The sequence below is a fragment of the Salvia hispanica genome, chromosome 4, assembly GCF_029641045.1.
Source record: "Salvia hispanica isolate PSC_SH4W2 chromosome 4, Shi_PSC_v1, whole genome shotgun sequence".
Lineage (NCBI taxonomy): Eukaryota > Viridiplantae > Streptophyta > Magnoliopsida > Lamiales > Lamiaceae > Salvia > Salvia hispanica.
Genome location: NC_142695.1, coordinates 51,124,992 through 51,142,231, shown reverse-complemented (window position 1 = coordinate 51,142,231; position 17,240 = coordinate 51,124,992). Strand labels below are relative to the sequence as shown.

The 17,240-nt window shown below is 34.3% G+C and overlaps 4 protein-coding genes across 4 annotated transcripts; 3 read left to right on the top strand and 1 right to left on the bottom strand.

The window, feature by feature from the left end:
- Positions 1–2,931: 2,931 nt before the first annotated feature.
- Positions 2,932–4,332, top strand: LOC125196326 (auxin-responsive protein IAA7-like). The gene is made up of 5 exons (XM_048094797.2): positions 2,932–3,266; positions 3,356–3,585; positions 3,664–3,799; positions 3,891–3,952; positions 4,046–4,332. The coding sequence occupies exons 1-5, from the start codon at positions 3,046–3,048 to the stop codon at positions 4,081–4,083; spliced, it is 687 nt and encodes a 228-aa protein (XP_047950754.1). The 5' UTR covers positions 2,932–3,045; the 3' UTR covers positions 4,084–4,332.
- A 1,701-nt stretch (positions 4,333–6,033) lies between these two features.
- Positions 6,034–7,563, bottom strand: LOC125197489 (magnesium transporter MRS2-3-like). Its single transcript, XM_048096242.2, has 4 exons — positions 7,064–7,563; positions 6,846–6,974; positions 6,592–6,768; positions 6,034–6,517 (listed from the first exon to the last, which is right to left on the bottom strand). The coding sequence occupies exons 1-4, from the start codon at positions 7,508–7,510 to the stop codon at positions 6,230–6,232; spliced, it is 1,041 nt and encodes a 346-aa protein (XP_047952199.2). The 5' UTR covers positions 7,511–7,563; the 3' UTR covers positions 6,034–6,229.
- A 1,373-nt stretch (positions 7,564–8,936) lies between these two features.
- Positions 8,937–11,088, top strand: LOC125197111 (magnesium transporter MRS2-I-like). Its single transcript, XM_048095813.2, has 10 exons — positions 8,937–9,179; positions 9,475–9,504; positions 9,696–9,822; positions 9,921–10,042; positions 10,124–10,198; positions 10,273–10,404; positions 10,478–10,522; positions 10,607–10,651; positions 10,755–10,904; positions 11,001–11,088. The coding sequence occupies exons 1-10, from the start codon at positions 8,937–8,939 to the stop codon at positions 11,085–11,087; spliced, it is 1,056 nt and encodes a 351-aa protein (XP_047951770.2). The 3' UTR covers position 11,088.
- A 704-nt stretch (positions 11,089–11,792) lies between these two features.
- On the top strand, positions 11,793–15,458 carry LOC125197110 (magnesium transporter MRS2-I-like). The gene is made up of 11 exons (XM_048095812.2): positions 11,793–12,219; positions 12,522–12,551; positions 12,873–13,029; positions 13,223–13,344; positions 13,760–13,834; positions 14,115–14,339; positions 14,497–14,541; positions 14,745–14,789; positions 14,877–14,906; positions 14,990–15,109; positions 15,193–15,458. Exons 1-11 carry the CDS (start codon positions 11,962–11,964, stop codon positions 15,277–15,279), a joined length of 1,194 nt encoding a protein of 397 aa, XP_047951769.1. The 5' UTR covers positions 11,793–11,961; the 3' UTR covers positions 15,280–15,458.
- The last annotated feature ends 1,782 nt before the right edge of the window (positions 15,459–17,240 follow it).

Genomic DNA, 17,240 nt, shown 5'->3' with positions numbered 1-17,240 from the left:
TAAGTCAATAACCATCAAAATTAATAAGTTCAAACATTCATCCTTTATAAATATCACAATTCAATAATTCATAAGAATCAAGATCTAACAATAATATCATAAAAAATTCAAAATATCACAAGTCAATGAAATTAAAATATTAAAAAATTAAATTACATATCTTATATGCTAACTATTAAGTATTAATTAAATTGTAGTTAAGAAATTAAAATATATTTAATTATAATAAAAATATAATTTATTAATTTTAGAAAATAAATCGGATAAATCGGATATTTCGAGTATACCCGATCGGATATCGGGTAACCCGATACCCGATAATCCAAAATTTTCGCTACCCGATCCCGATCCGATACCCGAAAAATCGAGTTTCGGATATCCAATTATCCGACTTTGGATATCGGGTATCCAATACCCGATATCCATTTTGACAGGTCTGACTTAAGTGATGACCTACGAATAGTAATATGGTGAGCATTATAATAAAAAAGGATAATAGAAAATTGCACTCAACCAAGCCTACCACTTCGATCTCTGTCATCCCTTAATCTACTCCAAAATTTCAATCAAATGACATAGAAAAAGTGGGAAATTTGAGTACCAATCAACAATAATATTTTCTTCTCGAATGTCCAATTTGATTTAAATTATACTTAGTGATCACTGAAATGGCGAACTATGTAGAAGTAAATTCAATAGTTAATTAGTGGGTACTTTATTGCTTACACTGACAATCATATAATTAATTTGGACTATTTATCAATTACCGACAAATTAATTTCGATTGTGTTTGTTTAAAAAAGATTTAGTAGATGTTGATATGTGTCATGAACTTCCAAACTTATTCTCTGTCATCAAATTCAGTAGGCCTGTCACACAATTAATTAATCTTTCCTCCATATTATTTGAGGATTAATTATATAATGGATTATTTATTTCGACTAAAGTTGATTTGATACATTATATTAAGAAAATAAATAATTTTTCTTAGTTATTGAATTAAATGTGTGGTAGTCTTATAAACACAACCTTATAATCATGATAGAAATCTTCAGCTTAATTTAACTAATCCAATTTGAAACCTAAAATCGAAGATATCCATGCATGTAACATAAATATCTATAACTCAGTCGCATGTCTACCATCCATTTGCACATTCTTAGAATCAAATTTCAAAAAATACCAAGATATGATCAAATTTGTTTCTCATTATATATTTTATACAATAAAATAAATGTGTGTGGCTTTGAATTTTTATTACCTAACACTTTAAGTTATTAACTACATGACCAATGTGGTCCAAAATGTGAAACTGATTATTCTTTTCTATATTCATGTATCTTTGTTAGGGGTTGTTTGGACCACTTGAAACATATCCACATATTGAATATATGTACATCACCTTGGGTTATCATTAAAAAAATAAAGCTCCAAAAGTAAACTCAAATGGTAGTCACTTTCTTTTGATTTTTTCTTTGTTTTGCCAAAAAGGTATTAAAAATAGTTGTATTTTTTCCCAAATCCGAAAAACAGTCACTTGTTTTCTTGCATGATTTCGACTGACGCACCAAGTTCCAAAAGATGAAAATAGATACATCATTCTTTTAGATATTGTAAATTATAATTAAAGAAAATGTTGATAGGAACCATCAAATTTGGTAGAGAAATTTGGTCCAACACATGCAATGTTTCTATAAAAAGATTATGATTATGGTGCTAGGGCACAACTAGGGTTTGGAAATGTTCCCTCTTTGTAATTAAAGTGGGATCAAGGTGGATTCGGAGGGTCGATCAACTCCACCGCCGGTTCGTGAATATTAGAAAAATCAATTGAATCCAATCTTTGAAGCTGCTAAAATCAATTGAATCCAGTCTTTGAAGCTACTGCGAACCCCACATCAGGACAGCTCCGCCCCATATTTCGAGGCGATATTTTCTTCCATTCTTCGTCCGTCATCTATTGCAAGCATATCTGCATTGCATTATACACATATGTTTATCTCTAAAAAGACTTTCACATAATTAAGAATATAATATACAATAGTTGGTTTTATGCTTTAATAAAATGTTTAGTATCACAGAGACAGAGCGTAATTTAGTCAAAGCAAGCATTAATTGTGACGATTAAGATTGATGCCAGTTTTACAGAAAAAAGAAAAGGACTATTGCCTGAGTTTTGTACAGAAAATAATCACTATCAGAAAGAGTTCATTTTGGATGAGTCACGAATATTTCCACAAGCAACACTATGATTAGTCAATTCATATATTTAGATAATTCATCGAACCATTGATTCCAATTTCATGAATTAATTGAGTTTTACAACATAAGCATCGCAACATGCACATATATATTTGGACTATATGGTGATATGATATGATGATAATTCTTTTAAAATGCTAAAAAGAGAGAGAGTAATATGATATCTCTAATTTATGATGATACCCATGTCAAAAACTCAAAATAATGAACTTTCTACTTTTGGTAATTGCCTTATGATTGGATTCGTTCTTATACAAATTTTTTTTAATCATTACTAACATTACATTTATAATAAGACTTTTATTGAACTCATTATTCTCACTATAGTATTTAAATAACTGACACTCTCAGATAAGACTAATGTTTATGTATTTAGGGAGTAGTAGTATAATTATTTAGATTAAAGTTGTCAGAGCAATAAACTGTCACACCACTGGTAAAACAAAAACACCATACTAAATAATTGAAGCACCTTATTTGTCATTTCACCATACCACAAAAAGCTGAGATTTAGGGGAATTCATTATCATTTATATATTGGCTAATTAAATCATTATCCTAACAAAATGCTCTTGATCCAAGATGATCACAACGCCACGTGTCAGCACGCGATTCCTCGCGACATGATGAGCCCAATGCAGCTATATATACACGCAAACCACGCTCACACACATTTGCTCTTGCTCCCTTCTCATAATCATTCTTACTGCAAACACGCACATTTTTCTACTGCCACTCCAATTGAAAACGAAATCCGAGGAGAAGAATAAACCGGCGAATTGAATGGAAGTCGGCCTGAATCTGAAGGCGACCGAGCTCTGCCTCGGCCTGCCCGGCGCCGCCGCGAAGATCACGGGAAAGAGAGGCTTTTCCGAGACGATCGATCTCAAACTCAACCTCCAGTCAAACGAATCTGACGCCCTGGATCTGAAGGAAAACATGCAGAATTCCTCCGCTGAGAAAGCTATGCTGCCTCCGAAGGATCACATCAAGCCTCCTGCCAAGTGAGTTTTCTGAGATCGAGTCGTATTTGACATTTCCCTCTCGATCGAGTGTTCAATTTGATTTAATTCGATTCGATTGAAATTTCTAGGGCACAGGTGGTGGGATGGCCGCCGGTGAGGGCGTTTCGGAAGAACGTGATGAGCCACCAGAAGAGCAAGGGCGAGGAGTCGGAGAAGGCGGCATGCAGCGGTGGCGCCGCCTTCGTGAAGGTGTCGATGGACGGCGCCCCCTACCTGCGCAAGGTCGACCTGAAGATGTACAAGAGCTACCAAGAGCTCTCTGATGCCTTAGCCAAAATGTTCAGCTCCTTCACCATGGGTAATTCAAATCAATTGACAAAAACTATATTGCTGTGTGATTGCTTGGTTTAATTATTTGATTTTGGTGTATATATAGGGAATTATGGGACAGAAGGAATGATAGACTTCATGAATGAGAGGAAATTGATGGATCTGTTGAACAGCTCAGAATATGTTCCTAGTTATGAAGATAAGGATGGTGACTGGATGCTTGTTGGTGATGTTCCATGGGAGTATGTATTTTTTTCTTCAATGCTAACAATAATATGAGATCTATTGTTTGGATCATTTTTAACAATGAATTACTATAAATATTTCATTCAGGATGTTTGTTGATTCATGCAAGCGTCTCCGAATTATGAAAGGATCCGAGGCGATTGGATTAGGTACGTTACACAATAATGCTCATATTTCATATAGTAAAATGATAAATAATTAGTAGGGTACTCATTTTCTTTGTTTTTTTAATCAATATTTAGCACCAAGAGCAATGGAGAAATGCAAGAGCAGATGCTAATGGAATATTATGTGATAAACCACTGGTTTGATGATGGTCAAATTATGTATCATTATATTTCGGTTTTTGTGATTTTTTTTTGTAGTTTTTTGATGAAGTATTGTCTGTATCTTATTGTAACATATAGATATGAAGGTTTTATGGACAAATTTGTATTAGACAAGAAGCAAACGCATCATCTGTTGTCTGGTTTGTTATGATTAAAGTTTATGACTCATTTTGGTTAATAAATTGTTGATTTGGCTGTCACAGTTGTGCCTATGTCTTTTTATTATTAAAAAATGAAATTTGTTTTTTCAATTACAAGATTCTTCGTAACTTGCTACTAATATTTTATGAACATTATTAGGAGTATTTCATGATTATTGTTTAGTATCTAAGCTAGGTAGGGTGCAGAAGGGAACATGACCATGTGAATGTTTATGGGACTATTCCTGGCAAATCTATATTTTATTCGGTATATGCATTAATTAATCTTGCTACTACTTTTAATTTATCTGGATGATTGAAGCTAGTATTTAATTTTGATTGAATGGTCATGGTGGTAAATGCAAGTCAATTAGGGTTTGCTTTGATATATGAGCTGGAATTTAATCAAGCATGATGGGAGGTAGGGAGCACATGCATGTGTTATGCTGATATACAATTATACATACATATACAAATACATTTTTTCATTTATTTGTTTGCCAAAATATCACATATTGTCTCATCATTTAACTTTAGATATATTTGCGAAAATGTTAGTATAATAACTCTTTGGTACATAAATAAAATAATGTACCGAAACGATTTATACTAAATATTTGTGTGTGACGATGGCCCAGTACTATTATTTAGAAATTCAATATTGTTATTTGTTAATGGCGTAATTAAAATTTAATTTGTATAATATTATCTTTCGTAAGAATATATATTATACACTTTATAGTGTACGTTGATTCAATTACTTTTAAAACTTAAGGTTAATTATCCAAACACTTGGGCCATGTTTGGTTGCCAGAGTTCTGTTTGGAAAAGTAATCTGATTCTTTAAATTTTAAATTCCTGTGTTTGTTTTGATTTTTAATTAAAATGGGAAAGTAATCAGAATCCGAGAGCAAGGAAAGTTAGTACAACTTTCCAGGATTATAAATCCTAACTATTCTAGGATTCTTACATATTTAATGCAATATTGGCTAGTTTTATTATTATTATTATTATTATTATTTATAAATTATGATGTTTTAAAAATAATTTAAGCTTAGTACTTAATTTTAGTATAATAAATAACTACGATTAAAATCATCATAATTATAACTATATTTTATAATATTTCATAAAAGTAATTAATAATTTATTAAATAATTAAAATATAATTATATAATATCAATTGTATAATAAATAATAATTATTATATTTATTCAATTATAATATACATAAATATAATAATAATAATAACAATAATAATAAAAATAACAATAATATTTATAATTATAGTAAATGAGTTTAATATTCTATGTGACTATAATTACAATTATATTATTATATATTGTGTGGGCAATCCATATTTAAACTATCCATCATAATAATAAATATACTAATATAATTTTTATTATTTATAATTAGTAATAATTTATTAAATTTTTTATTTTATTATTGTTTTTTATAAATAAAAAAGTTATAAGTATATTTTTAGTTTGATGTTTAAATTAAAATTAAAATTTAAAATCTTGATATTTCCAAACACAGGAAAATAAAGTTACTATGAATTATATTCCTGGGTTTCATTTTTCCAGGAATCATTTTACTTGCCAATTTTATTTTCCCGTCAACCAAACATGGCCTTGAAAGATTTATAAATTATTGAGACCTTAAATATACTCCAATACTCCATAATCTTTTGAATCGCAAGATTAAGATGGGCCATAAATTGGGCTAGTTTTTCCTTTTATTTGATAAACATTAAAATGGGCCAGTCATGAATTCGTTTTCCTTATTTGTTCTATTTATGATCAATGCAATTAAATTGATGATACAATTTAAATCATTACATCCACCAGAATATTTAAGATCATAGTATCAGCTTATCATCTCATCTAAAATTATTAAAAAAACTAAGCAACAATCATAACTAAGAGTGAGGTAGCAAGATTGTTGTGCCTCTTTAATCCAAAAGACCTTGGCTCTTGTACCAGATAACTGCCACAACACAACAGAAAACCGAGGCCATGGTGCCTCCACCGACGGTCCAGAGAAAGTCGGACGTCCCATATTTGGTTGGATCGAACATTTCGATGCCAATGTTCATGCCAAACACCCCTGTGAGCACAATAAGCGTGCCAACCGCCAAACTCGTTGTATTGATCACCACTTGCGTTTGCAGAGACTGGTTCTGTTTCACATCCAGCATTGTTTTTATGTATTCTTCTCTGCTCTCCACCATCTCCCTCAACTATATCAACATAAACCACACCTCATCAAAATAAATACTAATATCATTTTCCCAAAACGAGTAAAATGCCTTACATTTAATAGCTTATTCAAAGTGCCTTCCATTTCCACAAAATATGCTTCTAGAATCATCTCGAGCTCCTCCAAATTGGGCCTAACATCCTCCTCTTCGTCGTCCTCTAACTTCTCTGTCAAATACATCTGTGCCATATCTTGATCGTCGTCAAGCAAATGCTCCAACTCATCCCTCACCTAATACGTCAAATAGATTTTATTAGTACAGTACTATATTTTGAGCATATAAGAACATTTAATTACCAAATATATACCTTTTGCACGCGGCCGGTTATTGCTACCAAACGCGTCTTAATAACTCGAACCCAATCTAGATTGAGATTGCTAATCTTGGAAGTGAGCTTATCCAATGCCGGATGAGCTTCTTGCTCCAGTCTCGTTGCCTGCTTTCACACAAATATCCAAATCAAATCGAAATATTAAAATAGTTTAATTTTAAAAAAAAAAAGTTGCATAAGAAATGCATCCATACTTCCTCATCCAGGCTCTTGCAAGTAGCTTGGAGGCACGCCTCGAGCGCGAAAAATTCAAACGGCAGAATCACATTCTCTTGATCATCAGTTTGATCCATTGGCGCTTCTTTAGTGGTGTAAAAATCATGGCGATGGCGAAAGAGTTGTTGCATATTGTTGATGAAAGAGGTGAGGTAAGGGTGTTTGGAATTGAGGAAAATCATCTGTGTGGATGTGATGATGCAGCTGATGCTTTCCAAATTGACCACGATGGCCTCGTCTCGCCCCATGATGGCGGAGGGGTAAGAGAGAGCAGTGTCCAGCATACGAAGATCTCGGCTCGGGAGGCCTGTTCGCTGCATCACGGCCTGCTTCCCGACCTCCTCCACCGCCCCCGTTGACTTCACTACTAGCCACCCTCCCTTCTTCCTTCCCCCGGGATATTTCGCTCTCATTGATTCCAACATCTTCCCTTTCAATTTGTGCGTAATCGTGTTAAATTGCTCTCAAGAATGATCGAACATACGAGGGAAACGAACATAGGCTAATATTTGAATTAGCAATAGAGCCTATATATATGTAACAAAAATCCTCTTGCTAATTGGAAAGGAAAGGATAAAATTAAATAAATAAATTTATGCAATTAAGGGAGGGGATAGAATTTGACATAAATAAAATAACTGAAATTAAATCCTAAACTGAAAAACAACAAAAAGATAAACTCGTGTGATCTTATTTCTAAGGCCATCTCCAACCATTTACACTAAACCCCAACCCATTTTTGCAGTTCTGTCACATCAAACATAATTCTACTCCAACCATTTACACCAAAACTCAAAACCCAAAAAAATATTCTATATTCCCCTACTTTTTTTACTTTTCAGTCTTAACTACATATTTATTTAAATTACACATTCACCCCACCATACTTTGTCAATAATTTTCCATATTCCCCTACTATATCAATTAACTCGTTGAACTAAATATTGATGAAACCGTCTATATCCTAAAACAAATAAATAGACTGCATTAAACATATGATAATTAATTAGCCCATGTTGTAATGAATTAGCCCATATGATAATTAATTAGCCCATCTCAAATTCAAAAACAAATACTACATATGTTTAATTAGCCCATGCCAATTAAAATCTAATTAGCCCATGCCATTAAACCTACATCGCCGTCATCTTCTTCTTCTATCTTCCCTTCTCTGCAATTTTCCCTTCTCCCTCCCATCGCCGTTACTCTTCAATCTTCCCCTTCTCTGAATTTTCCCCCTTCTCCCTTCTCTGTATTTTCGATTTCATCTCCAAATTCTTCAACCATCTACAACTCTCTATAATCAGGTAATTGTTTCTTCATCTAATTCTTCTTCTCCAATTTTCCGTTTCTGCATCCCTTGGCTCTCGATCTTCTTCGAATATCATCAAAAGGAAGGACTCAATTGCAATTTCTGGTAAGTTTTGCGTCGAGCTACAGTGCTACTGCAAAGATGGAGGAGTACTGTTCACAAACGCAAAAAAAGGACAGATTTGTATGCGTTTTTGAGTATGGTTGGAGGTTTGTTTCACTGCAAAATTGCGTTATGCAGCATCGTTGGAGATGCCCTAAAAACAACAAAAAGATAAACTCGTGTGATCTTATTTCTATGAATTTTAAAGTTTTTTCCTAAAATAGTTTAACCGAATTCGTAGTTTTTAAATCAGGTGATCCCTAAGTAGATCGGATATTAATACAAATCGAAATAGAAATTTATCCTTATTTATAATAACACTTATAGTTTGAAAATTTACTCTCAACATTAGTTGCTAATAAACACGCTCATGCAAGCCAAGTACAAATTGTTGTAACTATTTACGTAATTCAAATCGGAGGTGAACCAAATCGAAGATGCTGGATCCGCTACTAGTTGTGCCGGCTTTTGGTGGGATGAAGAAGAAGGGGGGCGGGTCGCAGTCGCACAAGTGGATTGTTTTGGATTCAACGGGTCAAGAAATAGTTCTAGATGTCGACAAATGCGCAATCATGCATCGCGTGCAAATACACGCTCGTGATCTTCGCATTCTCGACCCGCTCTTGTCATACCCACCCACCATCCTCGCCCGGCACGGAGCCATTATTCTCAATTTGGAAGTAAACTTTCTCCTCTTCTTTAGGTTTATCTTTATATTTTTCTATTTTCAAATAATTTTTTTCCACTTTTCTTTAGGGTTTATGTTTATGCATTAATCGATTTCCGGGGGTTTCTTAAATTTATTGCTTGGATCTTTCGTTAGTCGTTTGGAACAATGATGTTTTGAAATTTTGAATCAAATTATGTATATGTATCACTTTCTTGAATCTCCAGAGCTGTTTTTTTTTTTTTTTTTTATTTGAGATTTTCTTTCCTATTATTTTTATTATTAAATATTATTGTTTATTGGTGCAGCATATCAAGGCCATAATCACATTGAAAGAGGTGAGGTTTTAAGTTTTGAATTACTAAATCTATTAGCGTGAGCCACAATTAGAGTTTCAACTTAATTTCATATCAAGCAAAAGAATTTACTAATCTATGATTTAAGCACTAAAATTATTTGTGATGGGTTTAACTTGCTAAAAGTATGCTAATAATTATATGTGATACAATTTAAAAATAATTATTTGTAGGTTTTGCTTCGCAATCCGTTGGACGAGAATGTGGTTCCTATCGTAGAAGAACTCCGAAGGCGATTGAAACCACAAATTGATAATCGGGAAGCTAACGGTGATGGCTCTTCACATATTGGTGAAGATGGTATATACTACACTAAATTCATTAGTATTTGTTTTGCATATGTAGTTTTGATTGCTTGATGCAACACTCATGAACATTCTTTGTTTTCTTTACAATAGATTCTCCATTCGAGTTTCGAGTACTGGAGGTGGCATTGGAATCTATCTGTAGTTTCCTTTCTGCTCGCACAATTGAACTCGAGACTGAAGTTTACCCATCTTTGGATAGGCTTACCTCAAAAGTATTTTGTTAGCATTTCATATCTAATGCAGTATTAAACTCTTAAAAACTCATTTTCTCTATGCAACTTGTTAATTTCCAGATTTGTAGTCGTAATCTAGAACGTGTACGCGAGTCAAAGAGTGAAATGGCTCAGTTGACTGCTCGTGTTCAAAAGGTAGAACAAACCCCTCTTATGACTTGCATTTGTTGAAATTTATTCATAACTTATTACCCTGTATGATTTTGAAGCTGCGAGACGAACTAGGGCAGCTTCTGCACGAGGATGGTGACATGGCCGAACTCTACTTGTCGCGGAAGTTGGCTAGTGCAACCGTGCCCGGAGATGAAAATGATGTTGATGAAGTTGAAATGCTTCTTGAGGTAAACTCTTGAACCATATTCTCCTCAAGTTCAATTGAAGTTTGATAGATGACTTTATTACTATTGTTTGCAGACATATTACATGCAAATAGATGACACATTGAATAAATTGACTACGGTATGTAGATCATCATCTTATTGCATTATAATAGTATTAGTTAATAGTACTTACTACTAAGTTTTTATGTATTGTGTAATTCAGCTAGGGAAACATATTGATAATGCCAATGCTTATGTGAGAATCAAGGTAAAGAAACAAAAAATGCTGTGCTTGTGTGTACTATATATGATATGATATGTGGAGTAGTAATTGAACTCGGCTTTGTACCTCATATATCGATCGGTGGCAGCTAGATAAAGATCGGAATCGTCTGATTCAGTTGGATCTGATTCTCAACACCGGAAACCTATGTTTAGACATAAGCTCTTTGGTAGCTGGAATATTCGGTATGAACATTCCATACACATGGAACACCAATCATGGATACATGTTTAAATGGGTGAGCAGTTGCTTCATGTTATGCTAGATTGATTCTTGTTCACTACTATACATCACTCAATTTATTATTTGCTTCATGTTTGTTTGTACTTTGTAGGTGGTCATCTGCAGTGTGATGTTTAGCTCGCTTCTGTTTTGCATTATAATGTTTTTCTCCTACTGGAAAGGCCTTCTCGGATCTTGATGTTCCAACCATAATAAGGGATTAATTGCATTTATATATTATGTAGTAATTCTTAATGCTGTTTGAAAATTGAAACACACATAATACTTGTCAGCCGTTATTTATTACTCCTATAATTTAGATAAGGAAAGTCATTCAATTGTGAATAATTAATATTTTGAAATCGATCATGATAAAATTAAGTTGGAGAAGTATTTATAGAATTTAGTCTCGCCTAATTTGGGACTTAGAAGTAGAAATTTAAAGAAACCATAAATTTCGTATTTGATAAAATTCCTCTAGTCAACGCTTGAATTTAAAGCTATCTTTTACGATTCCCTCATACCTCTTTTATAAAGCCAGGTTACTTACCAAAACAATATTGGCCGCATAAACTTTTTAAACAATTAGTAATACCCAAATTTGTTAACAATATTCGATTACGCTAGGCAATGAGAGGTTTTCAATCAATTTCATCTAAGATGTGATGTACTTTTTTGATTAACGATTCAACCTATCTCGACCTTTAACAATTTTATCAATTCTATTTAATGTATTCTAATTTCTCAACTCACAATTTCATTGAAAAATGAGGAAAACAATTGATACACTAATAAAAAATAGAATCAATAAGATAATCACATGTGAGTAATATTAATAATAAGCAAAAGGAATATGTGATTATACAATCATTTATTTATTTTATTATTTGTCATATTCGATATAGTTAGGAGAAATCTCAAGCTCTTCACTTCTTCTTCTCAAAATTCTCAAAAACACACACGAAAAGAAACAGCAAATAGCAAAGAGCAGTAGATAATCCAAACGCTCAAATTCATGCAATCCAATTAAAATTCCAGCAATAATTCTTCTTGCCAACTGATGTGAATTTCCGATGACGGGCCGAGAAGGAGGGTACGTTGTGCCGGCGGAACCTCTGAATGCCGTCGGCGGATTGAAGAAGAAGGGCGGCGGGTCGCGCAATTGGATCCTGTTGGATTCATCGGGTCAGGAAATCGTTCTGGATGTCGACAAATACGCGATCATGCACCGCGTGCAAATACACGCTCGTGATCTTCGCATTCTCGATCCCCTCTTGTCGTACCCGTCCACCATCCTCGGCCGCGAGAGAGCCATTGTTCTCAATTTGGAAGTAAAAATTTTCAGCTTTTTTTAGGGTTTATGTCGATTTTTTGGGGCTTTTATGTAATTGTTGCTGTTTTCTACTAGTTCCGCCTTATGAATTGAATTCCATCTTACCTTTCTCGAACTCTGTCAATTACTAGTTTGGAACAGTGAAGCTTTGAAAATATGAAAATTAAAAGCTTGGGCTCTGAACATCATTGTTAAAATGTGACCTTTGATCATTTTTATGGTTCATTGCATATTCTTTAATTATGTATTGAATTTTGGTAATTATCTTTTATTAAATGTCTTTTGTTTCTGTTGCTGCAGCATATCAAGGCTATAATCACATCTGAAGAGGTGAGGTTTAATCTCTTACTTCTTATGTAGCATTACTCTTGTTTCAAATCGTTTATTCCTGTTTTTTAGTTTGTGAGACATTAATGATATTATAGCTTATTAGTTTGGACCAAATCTATCAACTATAAGCAGCATAGTGCGGTGCTTGAGCAGGATTACAGTTGGATTAGTTTGAACTTAATTTTATATCATAGGGTTGGAACCCACCCTGTGCTTTTGCTCAAGTATCATGATAATAAACTAAAATTGTGAAATGCCTCTTAGAAACTAGTATGATGTTTTCACTTATATGTGACGTAGTTTCAAAATAATTATTTGTAGGTTTTGCTTCGTGATCCATTGGACGATAATGTTGTTCCTATAGTGGAAGACCTCCGAAGGAGATTGAAACCACTAACTGATAATCAAGAAGTTAATGGTGATGTGCCTGATGGCAAGGAGTTGCCTGCACAACATGATGAGACTGGTGAAGAAGATGGTATACCATAAATTCATTGTTTTGCCTATGTGGAAAGTGTGGTTTTCGTTGCAGTACTCTCATTCTCTCTGGACATTCTTTTTTTTGCTTTTGTTACATTAAGATCTTATGTAAATTTTGAAAAGCTTTCTCCCTTGACATTCTTTACAATGCAATATCCTCTAAATGCTGATAGGCTCACTATAAACTGCAGATTCTCCATTTGAGTTTCGGGCCCTTGAGGTTGCACTGGAAGCTATTTGTAGTTTCCTTTCTGCTCGCACAATTGAATTAGAGAGTGCAGTTTACCCAGCTTTGGATATGCTTACATCAAAGGTAATATATTTTTTTGTTTTTAACATATAATACTATGTTATGTGGAAGAATTCCTGTTTCTATCCATTTTTTATGAACTTGTAGATTATGTTGGAACTCTGATTGATCTTTCTTCCACAACCTGATTAAGACATTTGATTTGATTGATAGGATAGATTGATGAAACCTATGATTGAGTATTTTGAAGGATAAGATGGTCAAACAAGCTCAAAACTAATATATTGAAATAAACAGAGGATTAGCATGGATTATTTTTTATCAATTATTCCTGTCATTCAGAGTAAAAACCCCCTAATTGTATTCAATTTATCAAACTTAGTTTTAATTTATTGATACACGTATCCTTTATGGACACTGACTTCTTTTATTTACGGATAACTTTGAACTTCATTTTCTGTATGCAACTTGTTTACAGATCAGTAGCCGTAATCTAGACCGGGTACGGAAGTTAAAGAGTCAAATGACTCGCTTGACTGCTCGTGTTCAAAAGGTAGAACCTCAACTAGTTTACAGTTTCGCATTTGTTTTCCTTTCTATTCTTCAGTTGATTGCACTGCTTTTAACAATGACATATACTCCTCTTGTGCTGTAATGTTTTTTTGTCAGACACTGATATTTGCAAAGCTAAATCAAGAGACGTTTATTGCAAATATCACTTTGTATTGGACAAGCATGTATTTATTTTGCTGCTTATATTTGTGTTATATGCTTCTTTGCATACTGAATTTTTTTTTAATTAATTCATAGACTTGTCCTTTATCATTCTGAAGGTGCGAGACGAACTGGAACAGCTTTTGGATGACGATGATGATATGGCCGACCTCTACTTATCGAGGAAGTTGGCCGGTGCATCACCTGTGAGTGGCTCGGGTGCAGCCAGTTGGTTCCTTGCATCCCCTACCATAGGCTCTAAGATATCCAAGGCCAGTAGGGCAAGTATAGCAACCATGCGTGGGGATGAAAATGATGTTGAGGAACTTGAAATGCTTCTTGAGGTAATTCAAACCATCTTTCCCCTCAGTTCGGTCTCTTAAGAAAAAGGATAGACGACTTAGTATCTATTTTACAGATCTATGAGGTAATTTGTTAAACCATCTTCCCCTCGGCCGTGTCTCTTAAGAAAATTGATAGGACTTATTATTTGTTTTACAGGCCTACTTCATGCAGATTGATGGCACGTTGAACAAATTGACCACGGTATGTAAACCATTATACTTGCCCTTCGAAAACATAGTCTCTAAAATGTGAATATAAATCTGTTTAAAGTGTTTCTTTTAAAATGTGTGTATAAATCATTTCAAATGTTGCATTATAATGGTTTTCTGTAGTTAATTTCATGTTTCCAAAAACCATTATATTGATTGTTCTCTAGGAGTAATTTTCTCTGTTCTGTTATTCAGTTGCGTGAATACATCGATAACACTGAAGATTATATCAATATCCAGGTAAAGAAACAACCAATATTTTACTTGATATGCCTTTTTTCTACAAATATCTAGTAATCTAAACCTCAATTTTGCACCTAATTGCAGCTTGATAATCATCGTAACCAGCTCATCCAGGTCTCTCTTGGCAGATCCAATCTAGTTACTCGTATACTTCACTGCCTTGCCAAAATGCTGATATTTTCCGCGTCTTGTGCCAGTTGGAGCTGTTTCTGAGTGCTGGAACAGTATGCTTATCCATTTACTCTTTGGTAGCTGGAATTTTTGGTATGAACATTCCATACACATGGAACGATGATCATGGATACATGTTTAAATGGGTCAGTAGTGATGATCGAATTGCTTAATGTTAGGTCGATGAATTCTTGTTCACTACAGCTCAAACTATTTGCTTGATTTCCAGGTGGTCATCTTGACAGGGATTTTTTGCGCAGTACTTTTTGTCCTTATAATGTATTACGCGCGCCACAAAGGGCTCGTCGGATCTTGACGTGGACTAAATCAACCACAGTCGATGCATCCAAATTTGGTGCAGCCAAGATGTTCTGGATATATTTAGATGACATTTTCCTCTATGTAGTAACGCAATTTATTTAAGTTGGAAATTTTTTGGGCTTACTACTTACCTGATTTGGAATTTTATATTGTTATTTACTTCCTCCATCCCAACTAAGTTGACTTATTTCATTTTTTGACAAAAAAGCCAAAATATCTTACCACTTTTACTTTATTTCATCACTTACTTCACTCTCTCTTCACCTTTCCTACTTTAGGGTGTACACAATAGTGGCCCTCTTGGGCATGCCCAACAAACTTGGCCCTGCCTATGAAAACTTGGCCACTACAATGGTGGTCCGTGGCCACCATTTTTTGTTATATTTCAAAAATTAAAATTATTTTCATACATTTTTTTGTTATATTTTAATATTACTAGAATAAAATTATATGCCTATAATAATTTTAAAAAATGCATACTTTAAAAATGAGTGAATTGAAACCAAATTTTGTCATATTATAGATAGGGGAAAATTATTCAACAATTTTTTTTTAAAAACACTAAAAAAAACAGAAGGAAATAATATTTATAAACAATTTTAAAATAAAAAATAAAAAATTGGAAATTAAGAGTGCCGCAGCTCTCGGCCCTGTGCAGTGATGAGCCGCGCCTTGCGCCCAAGAGCCTAGGCCAGGCCGAGAGCTCGCCTCTCTCTCGTCCACCCCCCTGAGCCGCGCCTCCCTTCCGCCCTAATAGTGGGGGGCCGCGCTTGGGCCGACTCCGGGCCAAGGGCTGCGGCCCTCCCACTGTGGATACTCTTATTTCTCTCTCTTACTTTTCAACACAATTTCTTAATCTCCATGCTCAAAATTTTTGACTCAACATAGTTAGTAGTATCTAGTTTTGTTGTTCGAGTATTAGATTTTTATTCACGGCAAGGTTAGATTGTTTGGCGAGTGCAACTCTATGTTGTTCAACATCTATACTAATTAGGGTTAGATTGGTTGCCTATGTTAGAAAATGTAGGAAAGCAAATACTATCACTAGTTTATAATACTTTCCAACTTTTCATGATAGAGATAGGTAACCATTTTCATTGTTTGGTTGCTAAATAGGAATTCTTCCGCCACATTTTTGTAGATTTTGATAAAATAACAAAATAATAGAATATGCAACAAAAAAGACCACTATGTCCCTTGACTTAATTTGTAAACCCCATGTTACCCTTGAACCCTAATTTAGCGGTAAAATAGGAGCCAAAATTTCAGAATACTAATTTAGCGATAAAAATAGGTGTGATAATTTCAGAAACCTAATTTAACGGTGAAAGAGGGGCGAAAATTTTAGAATCCCGCCACCCAACTTTTTGCCCATTCTACAAATATTAAATTTCAGCCTCCCCTCCCATTTTCATTGACAACATAGAACTATTGGAAAGCCTCCTACCAATCTTTGCACGTGGGTTCGAGCTCTAAGGACGAAGCACATACTTGGGTCCATCCAATTACCGGTGAAGAAATCGATACCTTCCCAATCAAGTCCGAATCAGGCATGCTTGAAGCCTATCGCGTCGTCCTCGTCAAGGGAGCACAACGAGCAGCGAGTGGTTTCTTCTTCTGTATTTGCCCCAATTTTTGTTCGCCCTAATTGGGCGTGAGATTTAGGCTCCCTCTCAATTGAGGCAGTTTAGAGTAATTTTGCTGAAGTGAATGAGGGATAAATTGGTAAAATCTAATTTAGCATTAATTATTGCAACTATGGATACAACTAATCGCAGGGGTGGAGGGGAGGTAGAGATAGCTCAAAAAATTGGTTAACTATCCCAAAAAGTGAGACGGGTCAGAATAATTTTCCGGGTCAATAACCCTTTCCCAAAAGTAAACCAAACAGAGGAAAATGCAGGAAAACATTCCACTAACCTATAGTTTCAAGGCAACCAATCGAACCCTTAATGA

Coding starts and splice junctions, on each gene's coding strand:
- LOC125196326 (XM_048094797.2), top strand. CDS start 3,046: ATGGAAGTCGGCCTGAATCTGAAGGCGACCGAGCTCTGCCTCGGCCTG. Junction 3,586..3,663: donor GTTCAGCTCCTTCACCATGG/GTAATTCAAATC, acceptor GTGTATATATAG/GGAATTATGGGACAGAAGGA. Junction 3,953..4,045: donor ATCCGAGGCGATTGGATTAG/GTACGTTACACA, acceptor ATCAATATTTAG/CACCAAGAGCAATGGAGAAA.
- LOC125197489 (XM_048096242.2), bottom strand. CDS start 7,510: ATGTTGGAATCAATGAGAGCGAAATATCCCGGGGGAAGGAAGAAGGGA. Junction 6,769..6,845: donor TAACCGGCCGCGTGCAAAAG/GTATATATTTGG, acceptor TTGACGTATTAG/GTGAGGGATGAGTTGGAGCA. Junction 6,518..6,591: donor CTTTGAATAAGCTATTAAAT/GTAAGGCATTTT, acceptor ATGTTGATATAG/TTGAGGGAGATGGTGGAGAG.
- LOC125197111 (XM_048095813.2), top strand. CDS start 8,937: ATGCTGGATCCGCTACTAGTTGTGCCGGCTTTTGGTGGGATGAAGAAG. Junction 9,505..9,695: donor CCATAATCACATTGAAAGAG/GTGAGGTTTTAA, acceptor AATTATTTGTAG/GTTTTGCTTCGCAATCCGTT. Junction 10,199..10,272: donor TGACTGCTCGTGTTCAAAAG/GTAGAACAAACC, acceptor ATGATTTTGAAG/CTGCGAGACGAACTAGGGCA.
- LOC125197110 (XM_048095812.2), top strand. CDS start 11,962: ATGACGGGCCGAGAAGGAGGGTACGTTGTGCCGGCGGAACCTCTGAAT. Junction 13,835..14,114: donor TGACTGCTCGTGTTCAAAAG/GTAGAACCTCAA, acceptor ATCATTCTGAAG/GTGCGAGACGAACTGGAACA. Junction 14,542..14,744: donor CGTTGAACAAATTGACCACG/GTATGTAAACCA, acceptor TCTGTTATTCAG/TTGCGTGAATACATCGATAA.